The following is a 24,635-nucleotide window of genomic DNA, read 5'->3' as shown; positions in this document are numbered from 1 at the left end:
AACGTATTATTGAAATCAGACTAATCGCTATACCTGACCAAACAGGGTAAACTGGTTTGCAGTAGTATGCATCGTACTGGAACGAAGTGCAACACAAATTAAAGTTAATGTTATCAGTGTGGGATCACTGCTCCGTGTGAATTGTCTTGCAGTAATGTTGTCACAACAAGTCTCTATTTCAAAAGAGATTCATTGTAAATCAGACTTCCTGAATAAATTAAGCCAAACTAAATATGTGGATAAGTTGTTTTATCAGTCTGCCTTGCAGATGTACATAGAGATAATACTAAGATTAAGTCTAGTGTAGGAGTTTTGGGTGAAAAATTAACATGGATGACATCAGTTTCTATAGTTTAGTCTTAATGATTTATATTACCAAAACCGGCAACAAGTGTTTGTGTATTTATTTACATCTACTTGCAGTTGAAGCCCAGCCAGATGTTTCCATAAGAGTCTAATTAATCTATTATTGGCTTAAGTTAATCCTTTTATGAGTATTAATTGCCTTAAATGATGTACGGGAGTGTAAGGAATCAAACAGATAAAGTGTAGCCCTGCAGGCTGTGTATCCTTGGTCTTGACAAAGAAAGGAGCCTCGGTAGTTTCGTGCAGCATCCAGGAATGGAGATTAGCATGGAGCCATCAGCAGCGCTGCAGTCCCTCCCTACCCTGCTTCTCCTGTCAGACCGCCTCCTCCCTGCTTGTCAGGAGCTCCGACGAGGAGCTGTAAAAACCTTTTCCCCTCTCCTTAACAACTGCAAAACAACACGCACACACCCCGGCTGAGGTGCCTGCTTTTCTGAGGCCTCTGACAGGACGTGCTGCAGGCACAAATTGTAATTCATAAAGGTTAAGGGGGTCAATGCCTTTTATTACCAGTCTGAGTGCATCCAGCTTGATGGGGTGGGCATGCAAATGGAATGTCTCAGTGTTCTATGCAAGAACTCAGACAGCGAGTGCGTGCGTGCCTCCGAATGGGAGGAAGTAAAAGGTGGTGGTGGGGGTGCGTGAGATCGGCTGCTCTCTCCACCTTCCACAGCCATGTAGGACCACACAGCCGCTGCCCGGTTAATTAGACAGTATGACATTGACCTCAGCTGGTTAACGGCCACTTTGATATGTGCCGTCTTGCAATTAATATATTGTAAATCTTCATGTTTTATCATACGGTTAGCGCTGACCTATAAGTGGCTGCATTAAACTTGGGCCTACAATACATTTTTACATTTCACATTTGCATTACCAGAAAGACAATATCAGCAGTGTCAAATTAAAGATCGGTCACACGATAGTTTTGCTTTCCAACCTTGCTCCTTCTGCAGTTGCATAATTAACAGGAAGATTACAAGGTTTGGACTACACAGGTTTGGACTAATCCAGGTACAGTATCACAAAAATAAGATAGCCTATCCATGGCATTGTTATTTAAGTGTATGTCAGAACAGAAAATATTCTGGTCAGATTGATCTGCCGGTGAAGTTTAGAACAATGTTGTTGTACTAAGTCTGTTTCTTTTCTCTTTAGTGCAAATACAATGACCCTGGCAACAAAGGCTTTGATCACATTAGACCCTGTTGCACCCTCTGCTGGACTTTTACAGAAATTACTGCTCTTGGTTTCTACATTGCTACAATGTTCAAGATATTCTGGGTCTCAGGTTGGACTTTACATGTAATGATGCACAATGTTTTAGACAATTATTGATATACCTGAGAAGTGGTTTTACAGCAATTTATTTCTTAGATTTACAATACAGAAGTTTGGCTTTATTGCCAACAGGTGATAATATACGCCATCATGTGAATTTAGGCTTTCTAAAAAGAACTACTTGACACACTAACAAGTGGGAACAAGCTCTAAACAAATAGAACTGATGTTTGACAAACAGACAGAAACCAAAGAGTACAGAAATATAGAAAATAATATAAACGAATGAACTGGATAAGAATACAACAAAACAAAAAGGAATAGAAGAGATCTGAAAATTATGAACAAAAAATAATAGGATAGAATAGAATAGAAAACAACACAATAGAATATGATAGAATACTACTGCATTGAACAGAATAAGATTGAAAGGAACATAGATTAATAGAATTAAAAAATATATAATAATATACAGTACAGTATACTGTGATGGAATTGAATGGAGTACAACAGAACAGAAAAAAGTAAGATGGAAAAAAAGTTAAAAATAAGAATAGAGCAGAATAGAATACAATAGAATAGAACATAGAATGCAATAGAGCAGAATATAAAAGAGCTGTTCGGGGATTAAATATAGGCCAGAGTAGGATAGAAAACAACACAATAGCCTAACATAGGATGAACATGACACAATAGGATAGAATGGACAATCCTTGTGTTCAGATACTCTGCTTTTTCATGCATAAAGGCACATACACTGTACACAATCTACTGTCTGTTTCTACTCAGGAATGCGTGGCTTCGTGTTCGCTGAGAAACTGAAGAGATCATACCAGAGGAGTCACTGGGACATTCCTCCCTTAAAGCCAGCATGCAGCCAAAGGCAGACTCCCTGTGCTCATTACCTTTCCATCACAGACCAGCTGCTGTGGAGTCATTCATCACGATTACAAATCCGCCCGGCGTTGGTAGCCTACAGCTCCACCATCAGCCTGCGAGATGCACAGACAGGGCTCCGAGCTATCCGTCCCTCTGGGCAAGGTGTTAAATTCACACAACAGGTGATGGTAGTGGACAGCGGCAGGGCAGGTTTTGCTATGAGGGAAAAACTCATTTTGAAATACTAGTTGAAATTCTGCTACTCTTGCGGCCCCCAGGATCTAGACCAATTTGGACCGATGAACAGGGTCTTTTCTTGGATGTTGTAATACCTTCGTGCTGGTTTCATGCTAAGTGCTAACTACAGAATAGTTGACCTTCCAAACGGGGACTTATCCTTTTTTAAGATACACTTTTAGTCAACTGAAAAATGTCTCCATGTTATCTTGGCCGTCCCTGTATTATGCAATGCAGGAAAGGGAAACACATGGTATTTCCTAAATGAGTTCTGATCACATTATCCACACCTAAATTGCCATTATTTCCTAGTTTGACCTGCAGTGTTGCTAGAGCCAAGAATGGATATCTTCATGTTAATGGTGACCACTTGACATTGATTTTACCATTTCTTTCCTATGGGAATCTTACATTTAAATGTCTAACCAAGTACACATTCTTCATTTATATGTGTAAGTAAGAAGCTTATATATTTTGATTATTAACACTCATTCACACATGCAGATTAATGCAACTGACTTGTTACAAGCTCTATCTACCTATCTATCCATCCCTTTATGTAGCCTATCTTTACTGTAAAGTTGGAGAAATAATCTTGTTCAACATTTTGACAGTATCACATGTATAGGTGTGTGTTGGTTTGTTCCAGCTTCACACTGAGTTTTACAATTATTGAAAAATTGAAACCCAAGACCCTTCCCAGATGAATTGATTCACAGTCAGTTGTTGTAGAGAACTGGAGCGGTCTATTTCCATCAATAGCCATGGGTTGGCTATATCTAAGGATGAAAATAAATACTTCTTAATTGTATTCACACTATGTGGATTCATCAATAAACATAGAATGTGTGTAAACAAAGAATGTTTAATTTTGTGAATGACCATTGTTGCTGAGATCATGTTTAATAAAGTTTCTGTGAAACGACCTTCCATTGTCATCATCCGGGCATCTACATACGTCACATCGCGCATGCGCACTCTTCTACTGTGGTTCGACCTTCTGCAGTCGGTAAGTGTCTAATGGCAGTTTGAATGAGAAGCGTATCCTAACAAATCCCTTTTCATCCTCTCTCTTAACTCTACATTGCAGCGCGAAAGTGAGAATAGCATGCAGAATGAATGTGAATGTACATATGAATGGCTTCATTTTCTCTCTGGAGCATTTTTACACCCGTTTGACCTTACTTCTCTCCGGTCTTTCCCTTTCCAGAGAGACCCGGGTTCTAAACAGATTTAACCAAACCGGTTAAAAACGACCTAAAATCGAAAATGTACGCCTGTGCAAAGTTCGTCTCCACGCCGGCTCTGGTGAGTTTGCTCTTTTTTTAATGTGCTTTTTGTGTCCTGCACTCTGTATATCTATTAAATCTGCTGGGCCTCTGATTGAACTTGACGTGAGCTCACTGGCAAGGGTATCTGCAGCCTAGGCCGACGGGCTAACTGGCTAATGCTAAAGCACATAATGACAGATGGACTTTAAATATACAGGTGACATTTTGCTTGAACATTCATGAAGATGATGCACAGAAAAGATCTTCGAGAAGCTGCTCCTGTGCATTTGCTTTAGCTCTTAGCGGACATTATCTCTACTGGTCCTTAGTTAAGGTCATTGCAGGCATTTGTTAGCTTAATTCAGTTCAGAGTGCACCTTGAAACTCATACACGGTGCAGTGCAAGTGATACACAAGCGATCAACGTGTCCATTTGGCCATTATTAGCTCCTAAACAGATCTTGCCTGAGTGTTTCTTTATCCAAGGTCATGTTTCTGTTTCTTGAAGGCAAAGCTGTTCAAACTACAACAGGACTACTTGCTAGTAAGCTTCCAATCGCTTATAAGAGTAGATTGTCAGCTTTGTTTAAGATTTACAGAAAACTTCCAACTATCTACAGGTGACTTTGACAGCACAGACTGTACTCACAGATAATTAAAGGCCACAGGTCATCATGTGTGTGCCCTGCACTGTATGACACTGTGATTGACAAAGGGATATTACAGGTGCCTGCAAACAGCTACCAACAATATGTTTCATGTATTTGTTAAGCTTGTCTTTGTTGTGTAACTAAATTTGTGCTGCTTTTCCATCTGCTCCTTTCTGACAGGTCCGTGCTGGTTCCCGGGCTCTTTACAGACCCCTGTCGGCCTCTGTGCTGTCCAGGCCTGAGCTCAAAACAGAGGTAAGAAGATATGCTGGGGCTTCAACTTTCATTCTACCATTTAAGTATTTATTTATTTAGAATCATTTTGACTAAAATGAGTTGAATTGTCGGGCTGTTGTGAAACCAAAACCTTTCCAGAAAAATGTATTGAATTTGTTTGAAATTTAAAAGGAAAGCAAGCAGCAAAAAGATTAGAGAGAAAATTGTCTGATTTTGGTACTCATTTTGAATTTAGTGATTGTTTAATAGTGACTCCTATCCCTTCCACTACTTTGTATGTCCGCTTACTGCTTTGACACATCTTTTTGTTTTGGTTTTAAAGATGAAAGCTTACAGTATTTGTCTGTTCTTGCTCCAGAGCAGTGTTGCTGTGATGCCACATAGCCCTCTGACCCAGGTCGCACTGAGGGGCTTCCAGACCAGCGCCATCAGCAGGGACATTGACACCGCTGCAAAGTTTATCGGAGCTGGAGCTGCCACAGTCGGAGTAGCTGGATCCGGAGCCGGAATTGGGACAGTGTTCGGCAGTCTCATCATTGGCTATGCTAGGTTTGTTTACAAGCGTCTCCATTCTGAAAATATTAGCATTCACTTTAATAATAGACGTGCTTTGTTTTATTCTATAGATGCATTGCCAGCTTGTTTTTGTTTGCAGGAACCCATCTCTGAAGCAGCAGCTGTTCTCATATGCCATCCTGGGATTTGCCCTGTCTGAAGCCATGGGACTGTTCTGTTTGATGGTCGCTTTCCTTATCCTGTTTGCTATGTAAAACTCTGCTGTCAAACAACACTTTCATTACAGATGTGACTACATATTTTATTGTGGCTACCAAAATTTTTCCGTCTTGGTGTCATGGAAATGTACATTTTCAAGTCTTTCAGACACTGTCGAAATAACCAAAGCATGTATTGTACAAATGTAAGAAATTACGTGATTAAAATACATGTATTTGACTATTTAACAATGGCGGAAACTTTTCTGTCTGGATTATCTTGCTAAAATAACGGAAAGCAGGCAACTGTCATGAATGTCATTTCTGTGAATCAGCTGCTTACAAGCCTTGTTTACTCAGATGCAAGCTTGTTGGGGTCCACCTTAGCGAATTCTTGGTTCAGCTGCAGGTTAATAGTAATGTAATAAGGCGGCAAGTGAGTGCTTGCATTTGTAAATGGCATTAAATAAATAGACAATTTAATTGAGCTATATAACGGGTTTTGACTTTTTTTAATGTCATGATTGAAAGTCCCTACTGGGTTGTTTAAAGCGTGACCAGTTGTAGTTGTCTGACCTTCAGTCTAGAATATAGGCTGCTCGGGTTGGACTGGACATGGATATATAGTTGAAATATCACTTGCCTTAAAATGATCACTTATCAAGAAAAGATTCCTGAGCTTTGCCATTTTGAAGTTCTCCAAAGTTAGGATCATCTGATTATGTTTCTTGTCAATTGAATATTGTTAGGTTTTGGGTTTTTGTAAGACAAATACGAGTTTCAACTGATAACCTGGCTTTTGTATGGGTTTTTGGTGGTCTCATGGTTTTATAGACCAAAGGATATATCTAAGATTTGATGAATCTATTTCAATTAGTGAGAAAAGTTTGCTGCCCTAAACTTCCAATGTTTTAATGTTCTTATTGGCAAATTCCAGGCAAAATAAGTAGTTAAGGATATTGGATTAATTAAGCAAACGTACTGTTATTTTACTAGCCTTGGACATAAACATTTGAACATTAAGTACAGATTGGGTAAATGCTTGTATCATAATTTAGTAACTAAAAGTTACTAAATGAACCCTGCACTAGGGTTTTTAAAAGTTAAAACAGGATACTTGATGCAATTTTCTTTAATTATTTCAACATATTTGTGAGCTATGGGAAAAACAAACCACTCAGAAGTTTGTAACCTACTAAATGGTGACTAGAGGGGAAACTTGAAGCCTTTAAAACATGTGAATGGAACATTTCAGTGAAGTTAGAGACATTTTTACCCGAATTGAACTTTTTAAAGGGGCAATTTTATTTAATTTTTGTTGGATAATTCTCTGCAGGAGTAAGAATATAGAGGCAATAGCAAGCAGAACAAAATGATATCTTAAAACATGCCTGGAGGGGATCTTGAATTTCTTCAACAAAATAATGATGTGGTCAGACATTGTCAAGCTTCTTGTTTTGCATTTATTTATTTATTGTCATGAAGTATTTAATTTCTTTATTTTTCAAGCTGAAACATTTGAATATGAAAATCCGTCGTCAGTAAAGTCCATAGATAGTAAATAATAGGTAAAGTCTGCCTGATGGTGACGTTTACGGAAGAGCCAAAGCTGCTACCGCGATACTTCCAGTACAGCCGTGGGATTTTGGAAATCAAGGGTTGTGGCTGAGGGGTAAGTGACCACTTAAACTGATGGCGAATGGATACAAAACTGTTGTTTAAAAGGGCATCATTTGTGGCGCTTAAAGGAAACTTGTGCTACGGTACAGTGACAGCCTCGAAGTAAACGTTGACATTACCTCTGTTTATTGTGATATTTAGGTCCAAATATGGCGACGGACTGTTAACGCAGGGCTCAGGCTTTATTCCGTTGAAGCGACTGTAACAGATTATCGCAAATGTTTATAGTAGCCTAACGTTAGCCTATCTATAGGTATTACGCTTTTTCCGTGATGAACATGATTTGCAGAACATAATCAGCGGAGGATAGCTCTGGAGGTCCTCCTCAGAGGCGTATATGGACCAAAACAAACGGAGCGTCTTTTTGTTTATGACACTGATGTGTAAACAACCCAATCAACCGCCCATCACCGACATGCTTTGTCCAAATTTCTACCCGTCCTGTTACATTGACAGTAGGCTATGCTACCACTCTCCAACCGTCCCTTACTCTCGCATTATCCGATATCACCTCTGTACATTTTCTGTCATTCACTTTTGCAATAGCCACATATTTATTCTACGTCTTAAAGGACCCATAGTTATAGCCTATACTTTTATTATCAGACTGCTGATACACACATAACGTTAAAACTTTCAATATTTAATTTCTGCTTCTGCCTCTTCCCGTGTTTTATTTCAGAGTGGCATAGCCTAGTAGGAATCCCTTAATATGAGTGATGATAAACCTTTCCAATGCACTGCTCCTGGGTGTGGACAGGTAAGACCAGCTATATTATCACACATGTCTCTCTGTGCCACTGTATGAAATGCCCCCCCCCCCCCCCCCCCCCATATTGTTCCAACTATAAGCAAGCAAGTACAGTGCAGTGCACAGCGCACTAAGCCTATATGCTTGTTTCATTGTATTTTGTACATACACCCAGAAACCAATTGGTACTCTACATACTGGAACGCAATACATGGATGCACAAGGTTTTCTGTGTCACTTAGTTTGTGGTAGGCCTAATTGTTGAATGGATGAAAAACATAAAATGCACCATATGCACAATAATAAATGACAGATCCAGTTGTTGTTTTACTTTAGTGGTGAATATTCCCAAACTAATTTGCAGGTAATCAAGAAATAGAAGTTTTATCCACATAGTCAGAAATTAATTTTTGTAACTGTTGTATATTCAGTGATGTAGGCTATGTTTAACAAGTGCTGGTATTAATCCTGGAAAGACTCCTATATAAATTTGAATTATAAAGTATAAGTGAACGTCGGATCCAAGAAGCCAAGAAAAACAAGTCTGAGTGTATGACCTCTTTGTTTAAATTTTTACAACAGACCTGCAACTTCTAAATTAATTCAGAGTATAATAGAGGTGTGTTTTTTTGCTACCCTGATTAATTTGAGAGTGAGGACACAATATTAGAAACACCTGGAAAACACATTCATATTTAAGGCTGAAACTGTCTGCTTTCAACTAAAACAAGACATTGTGTCTGTTAAAATGTTCAAACTGTTAACAGGTGCTGCAGATCATATCCATACAGCTCCTTTCTCATTATCCTGTTTGTTTGACCTTACGTAGAGATTCACCAATGAGGATCACTTGGCTGTCCACAAACACAAACATGAGATGACCCTGAAGTTTGGCCCAGCGAGGACTGACGGACCACTAATCGCGGGTGAGGGAGATGTTAGATGTTACTGATGCTTTACAATCATCTTTTTTTCAGTCTTTTGTTATTGAAAGTTTTCCCTCTGTTACAGACCAAACCCCTACACCTACTCGCTTCTTGAAGAACTGCGAGGAGGTCGGACTCTTCAATGAACTCGCAAGCCCGTTCGACCATGACTTCAAAAAAGCCGCTGAAGATGACATTAAAAAGGTTGTTGTTGTCGCCAAACTTCCATTTGTCACATAGTTTGCCTTTCTATGTCTGATCTGTTTTTATTGAGATGATTTTTTTTTTCCTATTATTTCTCTAGTTACCATTGGATTTGTCACCTCTCGCAACGCCTATCATACGCAACAAAATTGCGGAGGAAGCCAGAGCTATGGAGGCACATCGAGATAGCCCTTTGCCTCACCCTGAATCTACCACGAATGACGACAAGGTAAAGCCTCTGAATGAGCTGTTTGGTGTGTGTGGTATTTGTGCTAATCACAGAGAGTTTACAAAGCTATCATGAAGAGTGAATTGAAAGTATTTTCCTGCTTCTGTGATTTACTCTCAAACTAATCCACTGATACAAATATTCATTTAACAAGTGCTCAGATTATTTGCTTATTTAAATTTGTCTCGACATTCTGTGAATTAATTACGAACAGTACTGCATATGGGGAGGTATAAGGTGACTTCAACTAAGGTTTTTTCCCCTCCAATTGGTTTATATAATATATAAATAATTCTTAATATTGAGAAGCATTCAATGGAATTCTGAGACAATTGTATTTGTATCCTAAGAAGCAATTAACTTAAGACTCTTGTGTTCATTCAACACTTCCTGCAGCTAAGGTCTTGTATGATGTTTTCAGGATTTATCTTTGCAGCCAGCCTCACTGCCAACATCCACTATAGTCCATCCTGCGTCCCTCCAAGTTCCCAATGTACTTCTAGCAACCTCAGAGGCTAATGTTGTAATACAGCAAGCTCTCCCATCACCAACATCTAGCTCTGTTATTACCCAAGTTCCATCCACTAATAGGCCTATAGTGTAAGTAACTCAAAACATCACTTTTTTTTTCAATTATAGTTTTATTAAGTCGTTTTTTTAACATATGGTATTTGTGCAGTTTTGTCTTGTTTAGCTCATATTTCATGAGTCATGTGCTTGTTTTTGTATTTGATTTATTTGCACACAAGACTTTTTAATTTTTGGCTCTGGACCCCATAAGTCCCGTCTTCAACATCAACCTCAGAACTGATCAAATATGGACAATTTCTGATTGGTGAAACAATGAACGGGAATACCATAATACACCCAGTCACAGTGCATTTTCAAAACAGACTTTTAAAACAATTATAAACCAACAGTTGTAATTCATAAATCTTCCTCTATTGTGTATTCAGCCTCATTATTTTAAGAAAGATACAATAGGCATGTGGTGCATAAGATACTCATGCTGCTCATGTTTGAGAACGAGTGAAAGAATAAACATTGTGGGTTGGAGTACAGTAAAGAACATGCTATCCAGATTAATGTGTTTTATGTGATTTATCTTGTATAATAATATCACATAGTCTTCCGTGGCCCATATATTAGTAGTTAAACTGGTTCTGTGAATTTCTTGAATTATAAAAAAGGACCCAGTTTGTTAAAAAAAATTCCTTCAACTTTCTGGTATTAAAGTAACTGTTTTAAATCAAAGGTGTCTACGAGTGATAATCCAGATGCGATGGCAAAGCCGGAACCAGAAGTCCACATCCGGGCAAGATTGATGTCACTTATGGGGTCTAATGTGAACACAAATAATTTTAGCTTGAGTCTGTGCAACAGCTGCATTTTTGAGTTGGACTTATTTTTATTTTCACTTTATTTCCATAAGTTGTTGCCTGATTTGTGACATAATGTTTGTGTATTTGTTTCCACCCTTGTCTTTTTAATGTGGGAAATATTCTGTTAGTGCGTGTTAATCACACGGTTGTGCAGTTTCCTCATATGCATTTTCTGCTCTCTCCCCTTTTAGCCCGGTGACTGGCACCTTCCCTGTGCTCTTACAGCTGCCTAATGGCCAGACCATACCAGTCGCTATACCTGCGTCAATTACAACCTCAAGTGTACATATCCCAGCTACAATCCCTGTGAGTGTCCGGCTTGTTACATTATGTTTACAATTTGTTTCAGTGTGTTGGAGTTAGAGCAGAATTCTGAAATGATGGTTGTCCTTCTACAGTGACATTCACACTACACTTGAGCTATAGCGGTACATTAATACCACATTTTTCCTTTGCTCTACTTGGACAGAGGGACTATTTACTGCTTTGGCACACACAGCTTTGGCAGTCAACACAGAGCTGTACAGGTTGAGTGAAATAATGGACTTTGGAGTACAACTGTGTGTCACTGGGCAAAGACAAGGGGACTTGGCTGAGACACAGCAGGCTCCAGTCCAGGATACTTCACTGCTATTTGTCCTTGTACAATTAGAATCAACGCTCGTCATTCCAATCCTGGCAGAGCAGATAAATGATACGACTAATGTTTTTTTTTATATTCAAAACCAATTATAACTCCAACCCATGACGGTGTCTCATATAAGGAAATGTGTTGTAACTGAAGGTCTTGTTGGTAGATTTGTTTTAAACTCCCCCCATGTGGAAGCTTGTCTTGTTGTTCACTGTAGTCCCTGATTGTCTGTGTGGAACACTGAGCAGCAGATGATTATCTCCTGATAGCGGCACAGTGGGGAAAACCCCTCTCTCTCTTCACCAGTCTGTGGGGATTGGGGAATCTGTTGACAAGTAAAGGAGGGCAATACTGGATGGAGAACATACATGAGCCACCAGTGGGCTTTCTTCCACTAGATCACCCCCGCCTACAGCCCTCTTTTATACTCTCTCCTTCCCCACCTCCCTCTGTCTCATTGTCAGCGGCCTGGCTCTGGCCCTGCCGACTCGTGTCTCTCCATCCTCTCTCCAGCTTCCCTGTCCATATGCTCTCACGCAGGCAGGCAGAGGTTCATTAGCGTGCACTCTACAATCTCCATGTGGCGCTGCCTCCTCAAAATAACAGGCCATCCAACCCTAATGAGGCTGAGATATGAGGGAAACTCTGAGAGCCTGCCGTGGCTATGCATGTGTTTGTGTTGTATGGATGGGGGGGAGACGCTGCATGCCTTTTTTCAAATGCCGAAGATTAATTTTCTCTCTGTCCTGTTCCGTCTCTGTGTCTCTTTGCCGTCAGCTTGTCAGACCTGTCACCATAGTGCCTAACGTCCCCGGAATCCCAGGACCTCCCTCGCCACAGCAACAGCCAACGCCACAGTCGCAAACGCAGCCCGTCCAATCAGAGGCAAAGCTGGTATTAATTATTTCTTACTTTACATGAAATCTTATTTCCATATTGAATCTGATATTTTCCATCTTCGAGAGATTATTATAAGCCAAAGTAATGGGTGACGGAAAAGCAGTTGATTTCTCTGACCAGGTGAGGGCGCTAGTGAAAGGCTCGGTGAGATGTATTCCAAAAAAATGTGTCCTTAGATTTTAAATCTCTCGTTAATGGACTTTCCATCTGCTAATTCATAACTCTCAAAATTTTTTATTTTTTACTGATTTATAGAGCTGCAACTTTGATAAATCCATTAGTCAATCAACAGTAAATCAATCAAATTATTGTCAGTTTTAGCCAATGCTAATGCACAACATTAGCTAATTATATTTTCTTAAATATAATAATAACCAAAAGGCAGCCTATATTGTTTTAGAGAACAGAATTAACACAATGTTATGTTGACAAAATAAAAAATATTATATTAGAATTAAAATTTTCACTATTTTCTGATATTGTATAGATAAAATTATTTAATTAAATTATGGCTAATATAATCTGCCAATTTATTGGATCTATAAAAATGTTGTTTGTTGCAACCCTGTTGGATTCAGAATAATCCAGCTTCTAAAGAAAACCGAAATACTCAAAATATTTCTCTGTATTAGGAAGACGGGCATAGCAGTCTTATAACTAAAGTCCTCCTGTATAAAGAGTGATAGTTGAAGGGCAGGGATATGAAGTGGTGTGAGGGAGTCTAGTGGCAATGTGATGAAGCACGGATCACAGAACCTGTAAGTGTTCGCAGCATGCTCCGCCTGTGGAAATTAACAGATAAACTACGGAGAGGAGGTGTGTGTGTACGTTGTGGGCGGGAAGGATTGATCCTGACTGGGCGAGAACGAGGGAGAGGTAGGGGAGGGGGGTTGTCTGGGATCATGGGGGTACGGAGATGACAAACGCGGAGACAGCGTTGTGCTCAGCACGCCGTCACCGGGGCCAACCAGAGGGGGGCTACAAGCGAAAGCCAGCTGGGGGGGGAGCGGCATCCTGGCACACGCTCAGCAAGGCACATTAAGTCGGCCCTCACCCTGCATGGAACCTTTTGTTCAGCAGAATCCTTCCTGACCTGGAGCCCCCCCCCCCCCCCCCCCCCCCACACACACTCACTCTTACTCTGGGCGCCTACCACTGCACTCAGCTCATCAGCAAACACCTAATGAGCCCGCGTCAAGAAAAAAAACAGACCCGCGCTCAACCTGCCTGCTCCCCGCCCCCACCCGGGCTCTCAGGGGGCGCAGAGACGGCACTTTACAAGGACTGATGATGCTGCAAAGACCACAATAATGATAATTAACTTGCTGAATTTAGAAGATTATGCTGTTAATTAGTTGCAAAATAAAGATAAGTAATATAGTAGCAGATGGTTGAATAACACCCATGAGATAGAGGGTTATTACACTGATGAGGTTTCCATGGCAGAGATGAAATATGAATCTGACTGGCTTTTTCCCTCTTTCTATGGGCCATTCCAAGAGAATAATATCTTGTTTCTGCCAGAAGAGCTTCTGGAAGGGTATTACACGATAAACTAATTTGGTAGATAGATTGGTCTGGCAAAGGTAGTACATAGAATAATGTGCTCCTCTGTTTTCGCATGTAAATGTATTCCATCCACTTTGTTATTGCTTCGAAAGGCTCATTCACTTTCACCTTGTTTGCTCAGTGTTTGATTCTGGAGGAATTGCCCTGTGAATCATGGACACCGATCTGTAGAGGAATAGTTTTCTGTGAATGGCTTGCATTTTCGTCTGTTTAACTATGCCCTAGTCAATAATGGATTTTTTGTTTGTTTGTTGGTATTTTAGCATCCTGATTAGATTAACACTTTGAAAAGCTGTGAAATAAATATGAAAGTGTGGTATGTGCTGTTTTTCATGGTGGGTTTTCAAGGTTATTCATATTAATATTTAATATTATATTTCAGGTTTCTTGAGTTTTTCATAATTTCCTCTTTTTTGAGTTTGAAAAAAACTTGAATATTTTTATTTATTTATGATCCTACTTTGTAACTGTATTTGTTTTTCGACCAAAGTACTTGTAGAGGGAGGATATGTATTGATGATTATACAGTATGTAATGGCAGCAGTCTCCTTGTTCTCTGCGGACTGCTTCAACCAACTTCATTGGAGCAAGATGCTAGTCTATTGTTAGGCATGGTGTTGTTAGCTTTATATACTCTATAAACATGGCTAACATAGACTCTTATATATTTTAGTTATTGAATTTTATCAAAATTATTTGAAAGATAACATACTTTCAGCATGACTTTTTTACTGTTATATTATCTTTATCTTTCTTTGAACAAACATTTCATGACTTGTCCCTTTGCCGCACATCTCTTCTCAGAAAATGAATGCCACGTTAAGCCAGCAGCTCCCTCAGGTAACCAATGGAGATGGTGATGAAGTCCAAAGCAGCGCTGTAACCCACACTAGTGTAACCCACACTGCTGCCCCTACGTCTCCCGCTGCACCCCTGACCCCAGTACCAGTACAAGTCCCAGTGGCGGTCCTAACCCCTTCTCCTGCTCCACTCCTGCCCCAGACTGAGGAACTTTCTCCCCATTCCCTTCAGCAGCCGGCCACCTCCACCACAGAGACACCTGTAAGTCTACACAACTACTGTAGAGGGACAAGCTTCTGTTTAGTGCACTGATTCAACAGACGTTCGTAGAATAAACTTGGTTTAATTGTGCGTAATCTGTGAGTATGCACACAATGTTGCTTATCAGACCATGTTATCACAGTCAATGTATGTACAGTAACGCATGTTGAAAGGCCCAAATTGTTTTAGTACAGAGCTAGATGTAGTATCAGAAACTATCAAGTACTGAAGACTGTCCTATAATGTCTGGTCAGTATTGTAATCGTACCTACTAACTAAACCTAATGGCTTTAGTCAGATAGTTTATTATTAACCTTGTTCTTGTAGAGCATCTTGGGTTAACGCAAAATGTTTAAACCGCTTATGTGTATATTTTGTTCTTTCATATTTCTCAAAGTTAGGTATCAGAAGAAGAACTATGTTTTGCTGTTTATAACAAAAAGCAGGTATTGCATTAGCAGATATATCAAAGATGTGCTAACAATACCCATCCACAATGCATGGTGCATACAGTACATCAGTGCACTAGGTAGCCTTCTAACTCTCAGTTACCAGCTACCTACTTATAAGACCTTTTGAAGGTACCACAGTATAACACCGCCGTTGTTTAAACAGAATATAAAGCTAGATTTGATTATGTCATATCTCTCTGTCACTCTGTGTGTAAACATGTCAAATGGTGACATCAGCAGCACATAACAGATAAGTTTTTTTCTCTCATAGTTATTATCAATATTATTATTATTATTATTATTGTGCTCAGGCATCCCCAGCGACCCCTGCTCCAAACCCTCCAAGCACAGGCCATCGTCGGCGCAGAACCACAAGTGACGACCCTGATGAGAAGCGCCGCAAGTTCCTGGAGCGCAACCGGGCTGCGGCCTCTCGCTGTCGACAGAAGAGGAAAGTCTGGGTCCAGTCTCTGGAGAGGAAGGCTGACGACCTCAACTCTGTGAATGGAAACTTACAGGTGCTCTTTACCTCTTCCCCTCATATACTGCATGTTAAGATAAGTTAAGTCTTTATTTTGTCAGTTAACACGTGCATAGTCACACAAGGTAATCGGAATTAAGTTTTTGCTACCCCCTCCTACATCTCTAACACACACATGCAGTTGTACAGAAGGGGGTCATCGTGCAGGGTCTGGGGGTGAAGTGCCTTGCTCAAGGAAACAATTGTAGGGATAATGGGAACCTTATATGCAATTCCAGCCAACACTAGTTTTACAAATAACACCCTCCTCTCCGGTGCCGACCTCTGTGGTTACTAGTCGGCCCCATTTCCTCTAGTCCAGCCTACCACCCCAAAACAACAACAGCTTCTTCACCTGTCTCTGTTTTCTGTGCTCTTATGCATCCATCTGTCAGTTTGTGTACATATGTATGCATGCTAATGTCTGTTTATCTTTGTGTGCTGTTGGTGCAAGCATGTGTACACAGACTTTTCCCTTCTGCGGTGATGAAGTCATTAAAGCCGATTAAGAAAAGCTGCCGTGTGACAGCAGCGGTGTGTGAGCCCTTTACATCGATATGTCCCTGTCAATAAAGATGTATCCTCCAGATGTCAGCCGCACACAAGCGTGTCTTTGCTTCTGTCTCAGCAGTTTACTGAATGGCCTCAAAAATCTCCTAGGGAAAGGTGTCTTTTTGAACCTTCATTTTGCTGGAAGCAATTAGGATCTGATGCTGACAAGTTCGAAACAGTTCATGTATCTGCTGTCTCTGTTGATAAGTGTGAGCCGGGGGTGCGGCACATCGGTGTTCCAGACAATTAAATGAGATGTGGTGTTTATTTGCTCACTGTCTCATTTTTCTATGAAAGCAGAGTAAGATGTGGAGGAGGGGACAGACGGCAATGGAAAGGAAACGGGTTCATGTTGTTAATATGTGGTTCAAAAACAAGTTATCACCACCTGTCATGGGTGTGCTTTCTGAGATTTTATTACAATAGAGGTAGATGAAAGGAGGAGGATAGGTGAGTGAATGGGGTTATAAACAGATCACATCGCTGTTAACTACAAAGAAGGGAACAACATGTGGCAGAGAATAAAAAGGCTCTTTATATGAAGGCATTAATCAGCAGTGCAGTTTTTGTTAAAACCCCCATGCTGACATGGCCCAGCTGATCAGTGAAACTGCCTCTAATGATGCACAATTATTTTAACATCATCCTTAACTGGCTTTTTAATGAGGTGTCAGACCAGGCAGCTCACAGGGCTCCCAGCTTCACCCACGGCCCATTTGCTCAATTTCGATTAATTCACAAAGTCGGAGACAAGTTTAACTCTCAAAAGTCCAGTTGAGTCTGGTTTGAAATTGCAGGTGTGTGTTAACTTTAGCTGGAGCATCTGTGGCAGTTCTACTGTCATGGTTTTACTTCACTTTCTGCGTAAATGTTTTTGTGAATCAACCACAAACTAAATGTAAAAGTACAAGTTTTGTTGTTGTCTTTTTGAACATTGAACTAGTAAAACTGTATTTTTTAACGAATGTTGACATTTCTGTCCTGGGTGCTTCCTTATAGTAGAGTGCAGGAAGAGTTTATAAGCATTGCGGGTGTTAATATTGGCTGCAGCTGGCAGCAGTCATGGTGGAAGAGCAGTGACTGTGGCATTGTCTACATGTGATACATTCGCTCCTTCCAGCTGTGTTTAAATCTGCCTTACAATAGCTCAACCCTGCCAACACCAGCAAGACTAAACAGATGGAATCAAATAAATTGGCTGCTTTTAGACTAATAGATTACGCCGCCCGTAGTCCTTTTAAAGGAGAAGAGCCGGATCTTAAATCTGCCATTGGGTGTTGGGCTGGCCCCAGGCCGCTCTAAATCCAGTTAAAGTCACCTTCAGTGTAATGTGGCTCCCTTTTACGACATGCAGAAATCCTCCACTCCCCTGGGAGCTGTAACGACACGAGTGTGTAAATCTCAGCAGCATCTACAAAGTTGCACTGACAGTCCGAACAGATCACCTCTGACAAATGTGCTGGTTTGTAGCCCAGGGAAAGTCCATAATTATTGGTCAGGAAAACCAAAAAAGAAAAAGGGCATTCATACTTTGTTCTGAATTCCTTCATTATGTGTTATCTTTATTTGATCCCTTTTTGTTTGCTGTTTCTCGTGGAATAAAATATAACTTTAATCGTAGTAATGTATTCTCATGTGGGCTTGCTGTCCCAAGGAGGTCTGGAGAATTTAACCCTGTGATCCAGTAGGTAAACCCCACGGTGAATATAAAAGGGTTCTGCTCTTCATGTAGATGTACAAAGCCACATACACATCGAGAGTTTTCTGTATATTCAGATTTATTAGTCTTCTTTTCTTTCTTTTTTTTTAATCAGACCCGAGCATGGGCAACTTCAAGAGGTCCGACACATTTGTTGATATTTTCTTTTTGCAGATAAATCAGTATCGGCTAAAACTTGTGCCCACAAAGTAACAAACCCCCTTTGTAGGCCAAGACTATGTAGGAGCAGTTTCATCAGTGCATAGTTTGTCCACCAGGGAGCACTAACACGGTTATTTTACAAATTTAAAACACCTTGCATACATAACTTGGTCACAATTCGTAAACATTTATTTAAGTGATCATTGAAAAAAAACAAGATAAACTTCACTTTGTAACCCTCAAATCTCAGTATCAATCTCTAAAATTGAGTATTTCTTGAGGGCTCTAGTTCAAACATGAGGTTAACATGTATGTAATTAGATGAAGAATGGCTCTCAATAACATTTTAATTAACTGAAATCTTATCTAGTTCTGGAACTTTTTTTTTACAGATTTGAACTGGAAGCGCCTGTCGCCTTGTTATAATCTGACATACTGTATGACCGTTTTATTGAGTGTTGTTTGTGTCTCCTCTCTATCCAAAGAATGAAGTCACCCTGCTGAGAAACGAAGTGGCACAGCTGAAGCAGCTTCTTCTGGCTCATAAAGATTGCCCTGTAACTGCCATGCAGAAGAAATCTGGCTATCACAGTGAGTAATGCTCCATTATTCTCAGCCCGTGGCTTCCTGTGAAACGCATCTAAAATGAGCTCCAACTAACCACTAGAAGGACATGTCTTAAGGCCAAACAGACAAGAGCTGTTGACATAATACATCTCAGTTTTTGAAGAACTTTGCCAAAAGTTTAGATATTTATGGGTAGTGTCGTTTGAGACGGATTCTCACTGGAGGCAATGAGACCTCCAGGCGGCCACAGGTGGTATCAACAAGACAGGAACGGTTTTCTCATTTGCCATACGAATAAAAATGTGTCTGATGAAGCTAAATGTCTGCAGGAAGGATGTTCAGAAACCAAATGTTTGGGTTGTCAAGAAACAAATTTGAAAGCATGATCTCTATATTTGTAGCACCTACATACGGTAATTCAACTTATGTATATTTGAATATATGAGTAGACTCTGCAGCTTGCAGCCTCTTCATTTAAATTTCCCGTTGTCAGACTGCCCAGTGTCGTGTCGGTGCCAGCTCTTGTTCATTGCATGGTCTCATTTAGAATTATATCACCAATATTTCTTTGTTTCTTCAGGGCTAGGGCTCTGTCATTCTGATTTTTTTGGTCATAACTCAGATGAGCCGGTATGCAGCGAGGAACAAGTGTTGCTCTTCTCCACCGTGCTCTAAACGCCTCGGCTGACTTGTATTGACAATGATTGCCTCTGAAATGAGTCCATTAAAGCCTCAAGCTTGACAAGACTGCAGAGCATTCTCCTTGTGGGGTGTCCACCACCAAGCTAGGCTGTTCATTATGCATCCCTTATTGCAAACCATCTCACTGACACACGTCGTGTGTATAATGGGACTGATGGTTTCCAGGCTGGAGTGGGCTGTCACAGCCAGGTCTCATTTGGTATCATCTGGATGTTGTTTCTTAGCTTTGCAGATGAATTGGGTCATCTTTTCTCACGTGTTTGCTGTCTTTCTAGACCTTTCTGAAGGATGACATTTGGATCACTGTTTTTACCCTGTTTGGGAAAATATAACCTCCATCCAAATACCCCAGGTCATAAGAAAATGAATGTCTGTCAGAATGAAGTAATACAGTGGTTCTCAGCCTTCTTTAGCAGATGTACCCCCTCATTAACACCACCCATGTGTTCATTTTATTTTAAACTGGATGGTCTTTAACACTATTGATTGTATACAAGTGGATATTATACAATATTTATTTTATACTTCTTAAACAGTTAAACTGTGTTTATATAAGATTACATTCGTACTACTGCACATCTGTGCTAGGAGCTACACCTTTTCAATATGTATCCATTCCTTTCAGCATTCGCAGCATTTATTTAAAATATTTCATTACTTCAAGCTATTTATTTCATGTTTAATCTATCTGAGAACACGTAGTTGTGTCAACCACTTTAAGCTTTTTCACTATTTCAATCAGTAAAATAGTTACACAGTTTTAGCTATTGTAACGGTTTCTCCATCACATTTACCTTAACTGTTAACACATCTCTGCTTGCTTGCAAACTCATTTTTGCACACTTTCAATCCCAACATGTATTTTACAGGTGCTAGGGATAACTCAATCTAATTTAAATGAAAACAAAATTTCTGTTTATACAAATTAATTGAGCTACTCCAAAATCTTTCCTCGTACCCCATGGCAAGTGCATATGTACACCCAGGGGCACGGGTAGACCTGGTTGGGAAACACCAACATAATCGATCTTGCTAATTAGCAAAGCACATTATTTAATTCTGACAAGTCCGTGGCCCTCACTCATGTAAAGGCCTCATCGAGCACCCCATTTTCTCAGTGTTACACGTCCCGTAAGGCTACGCTGCCCTCCAGACCTGGTTATACCCTTCATCATCCTGCCCACACTTTGCCATGGCAGGTGGGAGGGAAATTACCCAGACAACCCTGCAAACAAGCCAGGACACGCTTTCACTTGGCACACTGAGCTGTCCATCTGCTTACAGCGAAACCCCACTTCAGAAAACCAAGGGAGCAGCAAGAAGCTCAGGCTGCGCAGGGAACCAGCATTTCTGAGTGTGTTATGTCAGCTAGCCGCCCCTTAATATCGTTAGGAGTAATCATGCTCACTTGAACATGGAACAAAAACCAAGCTGATTTATTCTGAGGTTGACATTCTGCAGAGTAAAACAGAAAGGGAGTTTATAGTGCTTTGACATTCACTTGCACTAAATCACACGGTCAAAGTCCAATAAAAGAGGCAACTAAAGCCTCTTAATGTGAAGACATTTGTATTGCGTATAATTGCTTCCTCTTGCCGTGGAATCTGTAGTTTGCAATCTCTTAATATGAAACCCAGTCATTAATTACAAAGTGCCATAACAAGTGAGTTCATATAATTAACAATATTAATTATCACTGTGGTCCTTATTCCTTTACGAAACAGAGCATGAGAGTAGAGTCTTTCTTTTTTTTCCCCCATCAAGATCCAATTAATTCAATGCAACTGCCTAACAGCTGGTGGCATTTCGACTCCAAGTCTTCCCTAGTCTCCAGTGTGAGCATCATTAAAATCAGGTGCTGTAATCATCTGTCGCTGCAGTAGTTGGCAAGGTAACAAAAAAACAAATGAGAATGCAGTTAAGGATGGGGAAACATTGCCACATGCCCCAGAATGTAATGTACCCTTATGATGTGGGTTTAAATTGACATTGGAGCTTTAATTAACGGAAGGGGTGTTAAAGTAGCATTATGGGGATTAATGGAACGGTTTGCACTCACCACATGCAAATCGCTGTTTTACATCTGATTAAAGCCTATGTGAACAAGGCTTTTTCCCTGAGCGTTTATTTTCCTAGATTATATCTAGTTAGTGGTTAAATGCTAATAATTCAAACGGCAATGTGAGAAAATCCAAACATGCCCTGCGTTCCAAATCGTAAACTCTTTATTTTTTCTATTCTATACTGTATACTTCATCTAACCATAGTAAGAATCTAGTTAGCATGCAGTAGGCATACAATTGGGACATACTTTTACTTATTCATTTCATCATAACATTGCGCCTTGATCTTGCCTCTTGCTTTCATATCCGTCTCATCTGTTGTTTTTATACAGAGGCTCCGTCGATGTAACCTCACTTCCGGTGCGCACTGGATTGTGGGTCAGAATCGCCCAAAAAGCCTGCTGATTTCAACACTAAAAATCTGTCCAGGATGTTGTAGACATCCGGATATTTTTAAGCATACTAAATCTGACCACAAGAATTGGAACATCCCACCGAAATCTTTTTTCTAGCATACTAAATAGCAGAAAGTATGGGTATTGTAAGGCAGCCATGTTAACAGTATTGGCGTCTTCAGCGGTTCTTTTTCTCATCTTTTCCCCCGACACAGTCTCCGACAAAGACGAGAGCTGCGAGGAGATGTCGGTCCCCGGCAGCCCCCAGAACGAGGCCATCCAGCACAGCTCCGTCAGCACCTCCAACGGGGTCAGCTGCTCCTCCTCAGCGACCCAGGCCCTCTCTGTCCCATCCACCACATCCAACCAGAGCACAGAGGAGAGCCAGCCTTCAGGGAGTTGATTGTCCCACACTGAAGCGCTGTCTGTCGCCTCTTTAGTCTCTCGGACAAACAGAGGGGGAAAAAAGGGATTCTCTCTCAGCCTCAGTTTGGAATGTTGTTAATTTATTCTTGATTTGGTTTTGTTTATGTTTATGCCAATTTTGTGAAATGCAATGTTTTCTCTGGAATTGATGAAAACAAAAGAACGGGCACTTTAGGTGTGTGATGTAAAACACTTGTTTCTAAAATGTTTTTTGTAATTGTGTGACTTATTTATTATTATAATTATTATTACAATTATTTGAATTTTTTTGAAAGCGATCTGTGAATTGTGAGACCTTACCAAAGTGTGTCGTTGCTCACTTGTAATAAGTTAACTTATTTGTTTCCAAGACTTTTTCAAGCACTATCTTATTATCTTCTTATTATGACGAAGTAACATAAAGAGCAGTCACTTTTCTTTATGATTAGCTTTTTTCCATTTTGCACATTTTGAGAGATGACGGGTGTACCTTTTTTAGACTTTTAGTACTGGCAGCTTTTGAGGAGTAGATTTGAATACTCTCACATTACACAAACGTAAATGGCTGAATCCGATTTTAAACTTTGCTGTGAGTGAAATCAGCTGTAGTTGCATCATGCAGTTTGAATGTTTGTATTAAAAAAATTGTCTTAAGGATTTAGGCTGATTGAAATGTGTGTTATTTCATTAACATTCCATCTGTAGTCTGATTGTTCCTGAAGCAGTGATTGTAGGATTGCAGTATATTTTCTATTACTCAGTCATGGTGATGTTATCTTCATTCAGTGCCATTAATGTTTTTTTATAAATGACTTCCGTAAATTTGTACTGCAAATTAGCTTGAGTTGAGCACTGCTCTCTCAACTTAATGGGTCTCATGAACATAGATTCTCAGTAAGGAAATGCCTTTGTTTTATGTACTGTCTTTGCTTCATAAGTGACTGTTTATGGCTTTAGTGTCTTAAGACTTAAGGACATTATGCTTTTTTCATGTTTGCTACAATAGATGTAATTTTAGAAAACATTGTGAATAGAATCAATGATACATTGTATGGGATCTTTCTAGATGTTATGTACTTTGGATTCAGTAGCTGAGCCCTGTTGATCACATTTACTCTATTAGCAGTAAAAAGAATAAAAAAACATCTTAACAATTGTTCAATCATTGTACAATGTCATGTAAAGTTAAAGCATTCAGATGTGAACTGGAATCGCATCATTGTGTATTTAAAGAACACTACTACTGCTTGAAAGAACTGTTGGTGTTTCATCATAATAATAGGTTGCAAATCACACCATGAAGTCAATTTTCTCTTAGTCCGTACTGGCTTACTACTGTGTAGTTTTACGAGAAGCTAACACATAATTTTCTCAAAGTTTCTCAAATTTTTTTTAAATAAGTAATTTAATTTTACTGTTATGTGCTATCTGCATGAGATGGTAATTCTCTGCCAGAATTTTACTGATTATTCGATTATGTCTCAGACTGATAAACATAATTAAATATCAACAGACTTGAGTTGAAGCTCTCTAAGCTAATGAACCCCTTGGTTATTTGTTCTACCTTGGCTTAACTACTAAAAAGGGATGTGATACTGTGTTGAAAGTGTAATTTTAATTTGTGGAAGTTGTGTATAAAATTTGAATTGATAAGTTGTTGTAATAAACCTTTTAATATCTCTTTAAACTCCAGTTTTGCCTCCGTTTAATTCACCTTTCGGACTTAAAGGCCTTTACACTATGTGTCTCACAATAAGATAATAATGTTAATAGTGTCTTCTCCACATGCTTTAGCAGTTGTTGCAACAGGACAGTGTCTCATTGAATCTTTCACATAAAACGTTTAAAATGGAACAAGTGTAGTATGTTAATGTGAACTCAGGTTGATGTAAAGCTGATGCTGGTGCACCAACACATTTCTTGTGGTGTATTCTGCCACCTTGTGGTACATCTAGAATTTACCATTTATTTGTTATTGCATTTTTTTTTTAACTGGAACGTTATGACTGTTTTGATTTTTCATAATCATTTTCCAGCAACACATTTTTCTCAAATATTTTACCTCGCCCACAGTGAACTTTACCCATTATGGGATTTACCTTATATTTTCCCTTTAAAACTACCACAGTGTAAAAACAAACCATTCAAAT

General features: G+C 39.7%; 3 protein-coding genes across 5 annotated transcripts; all 3 read left to right on the top strand.

The window, feature by feature from the left end:
• The first annotated feature begins 3,726 nt into the window (after positions 1-3,726).
• On the top strand, positions 3,727-5,756 carry atp5mc3a (ATP synthase membrane subunit c locus 3a). Of its 2 annotated transcripts, none has more exons than XM_080037589.1 (5): positions 3,727-3,772; positions 3,974-4,071; positions 4,865-4,939; positions 5,280-5,470; positions 5,577-5,756. In XM_080037589.1, exons 2-5 carry the CDS (start codon positions 4,033-4,035, stop codon positions 5,689-5,691), a joined length of 420 nt encoding a protein of 139 aa, XP_079893715.1. In that variant the 5' UTR covers positions 3,727-3,772; positions 3,974-4,032; the 3' UTR covers positions 5,692-5,756. The 2 variants fall into 2 exon arrangements, with proteins under 2 accessions (XP_079893715.1, XP_079893716.1); XM_080037590.1 differs by having other exon boundaries at positions 3,769-3,860.
• A 1,584-nt stretch (positions 5,757-7,340) lies between these two features.
• LOC307258951 (cyclic AMP-dependent transcription factor ATF-2-like) lies at positions 7,341-12,278 on the top strand (the record flags this gene model as incomplete). Of its 2 annotated transcripts, XR_013845143.1 has the most annotated exons (7): positions 7,341-7,397; positions 7,997-8,074; positions 8,895-8,991; positions 9,077-9,195; positions 9,296-9,424; positions 10,998-11,112; positions 12,215-12,278. XR_013845143.1 is itself a non-coding variant. In XM_080038643.1 (6 exons), exons 2-6 carry the CDS (start codon positions 8,027-8,029, stop codon positions 10,026-10,028), a joined length of 576 nt encoding a protein of 191 aa, XP_079894769.1. In that variant the 5' UTR covers positions 7,341-7,397; positions 7,997-8,026. The 2 variants fall into 2 exon arrangements, 1 of the variants encoding a protein (XP_079894769.1); XM_080038643.1 differs by lacking the exons at positions 10,998-11,112; positions 12,215-12,278 and adding an exon at positions 9,846-10,028.
• atf2 (activating transcription factor 2) lies at positions 12,071-24,055 on the top strand (the record flags this gene model as incomplete). The annotated part of the gene is made up of 6 exons (XM_080038469.1): positions 12,071-12,109; positions 12,215-12,331; positions 14,711-14,968; positions 15,732-15,938; positions 18,839-18,944; positions 22,296-24,055. 6 exons carry the CDS (start codon positions 12,071-12,073, stop codon positions 22,481-22,483), a joined length of 915 nt encoding a protein of 304 aa, XP_079894595.1. The 3' UTR covers positions 22,484-24,055.
• Between the last annotated feature and the right edge of the window lie 580 nt (positions 24,056-24,635).

This window comes from Ammodytes marinus (genome assembly GCF_949987685.1).
Source record: "Ammodytes marinus genome assembly, chromosome: 12".
Lineage (NCBI taxonomy): Eukaryota > Metazoa > Chordata > Actinopteri > Uranoscopiformes > Ammodytidae > Ammodytes > Ammodytes marinus.
This window is presented reverse-complemented; position numbering and strand designations above follow the sequence as displayed.

Bases quoted from the DNA above. Each gene is read 5' to 3' on its own strand.
- atp5mc3a (XM_080037589.1), top strand. From the start codon at position 4,033: ATGTACGCCTGTGCAAAGTTCGTCTCCACGCCGGCTCTG. The intron at 4,072-4,864 runs GTGAGTTTGCTC...CCTTTCTGACAG, and splicing joins TCGTCTCCACGCCGGCTCTG to GTCCGTGCTGGTTCCCGGGC. The intron at 5,471-5,576 runs GTTTGTTTACAA...TTTTGTTTGCAG, and splicing joins CTCATCATTGGCTATGCTAG to GAACCCATCTCTGAAGCAGC.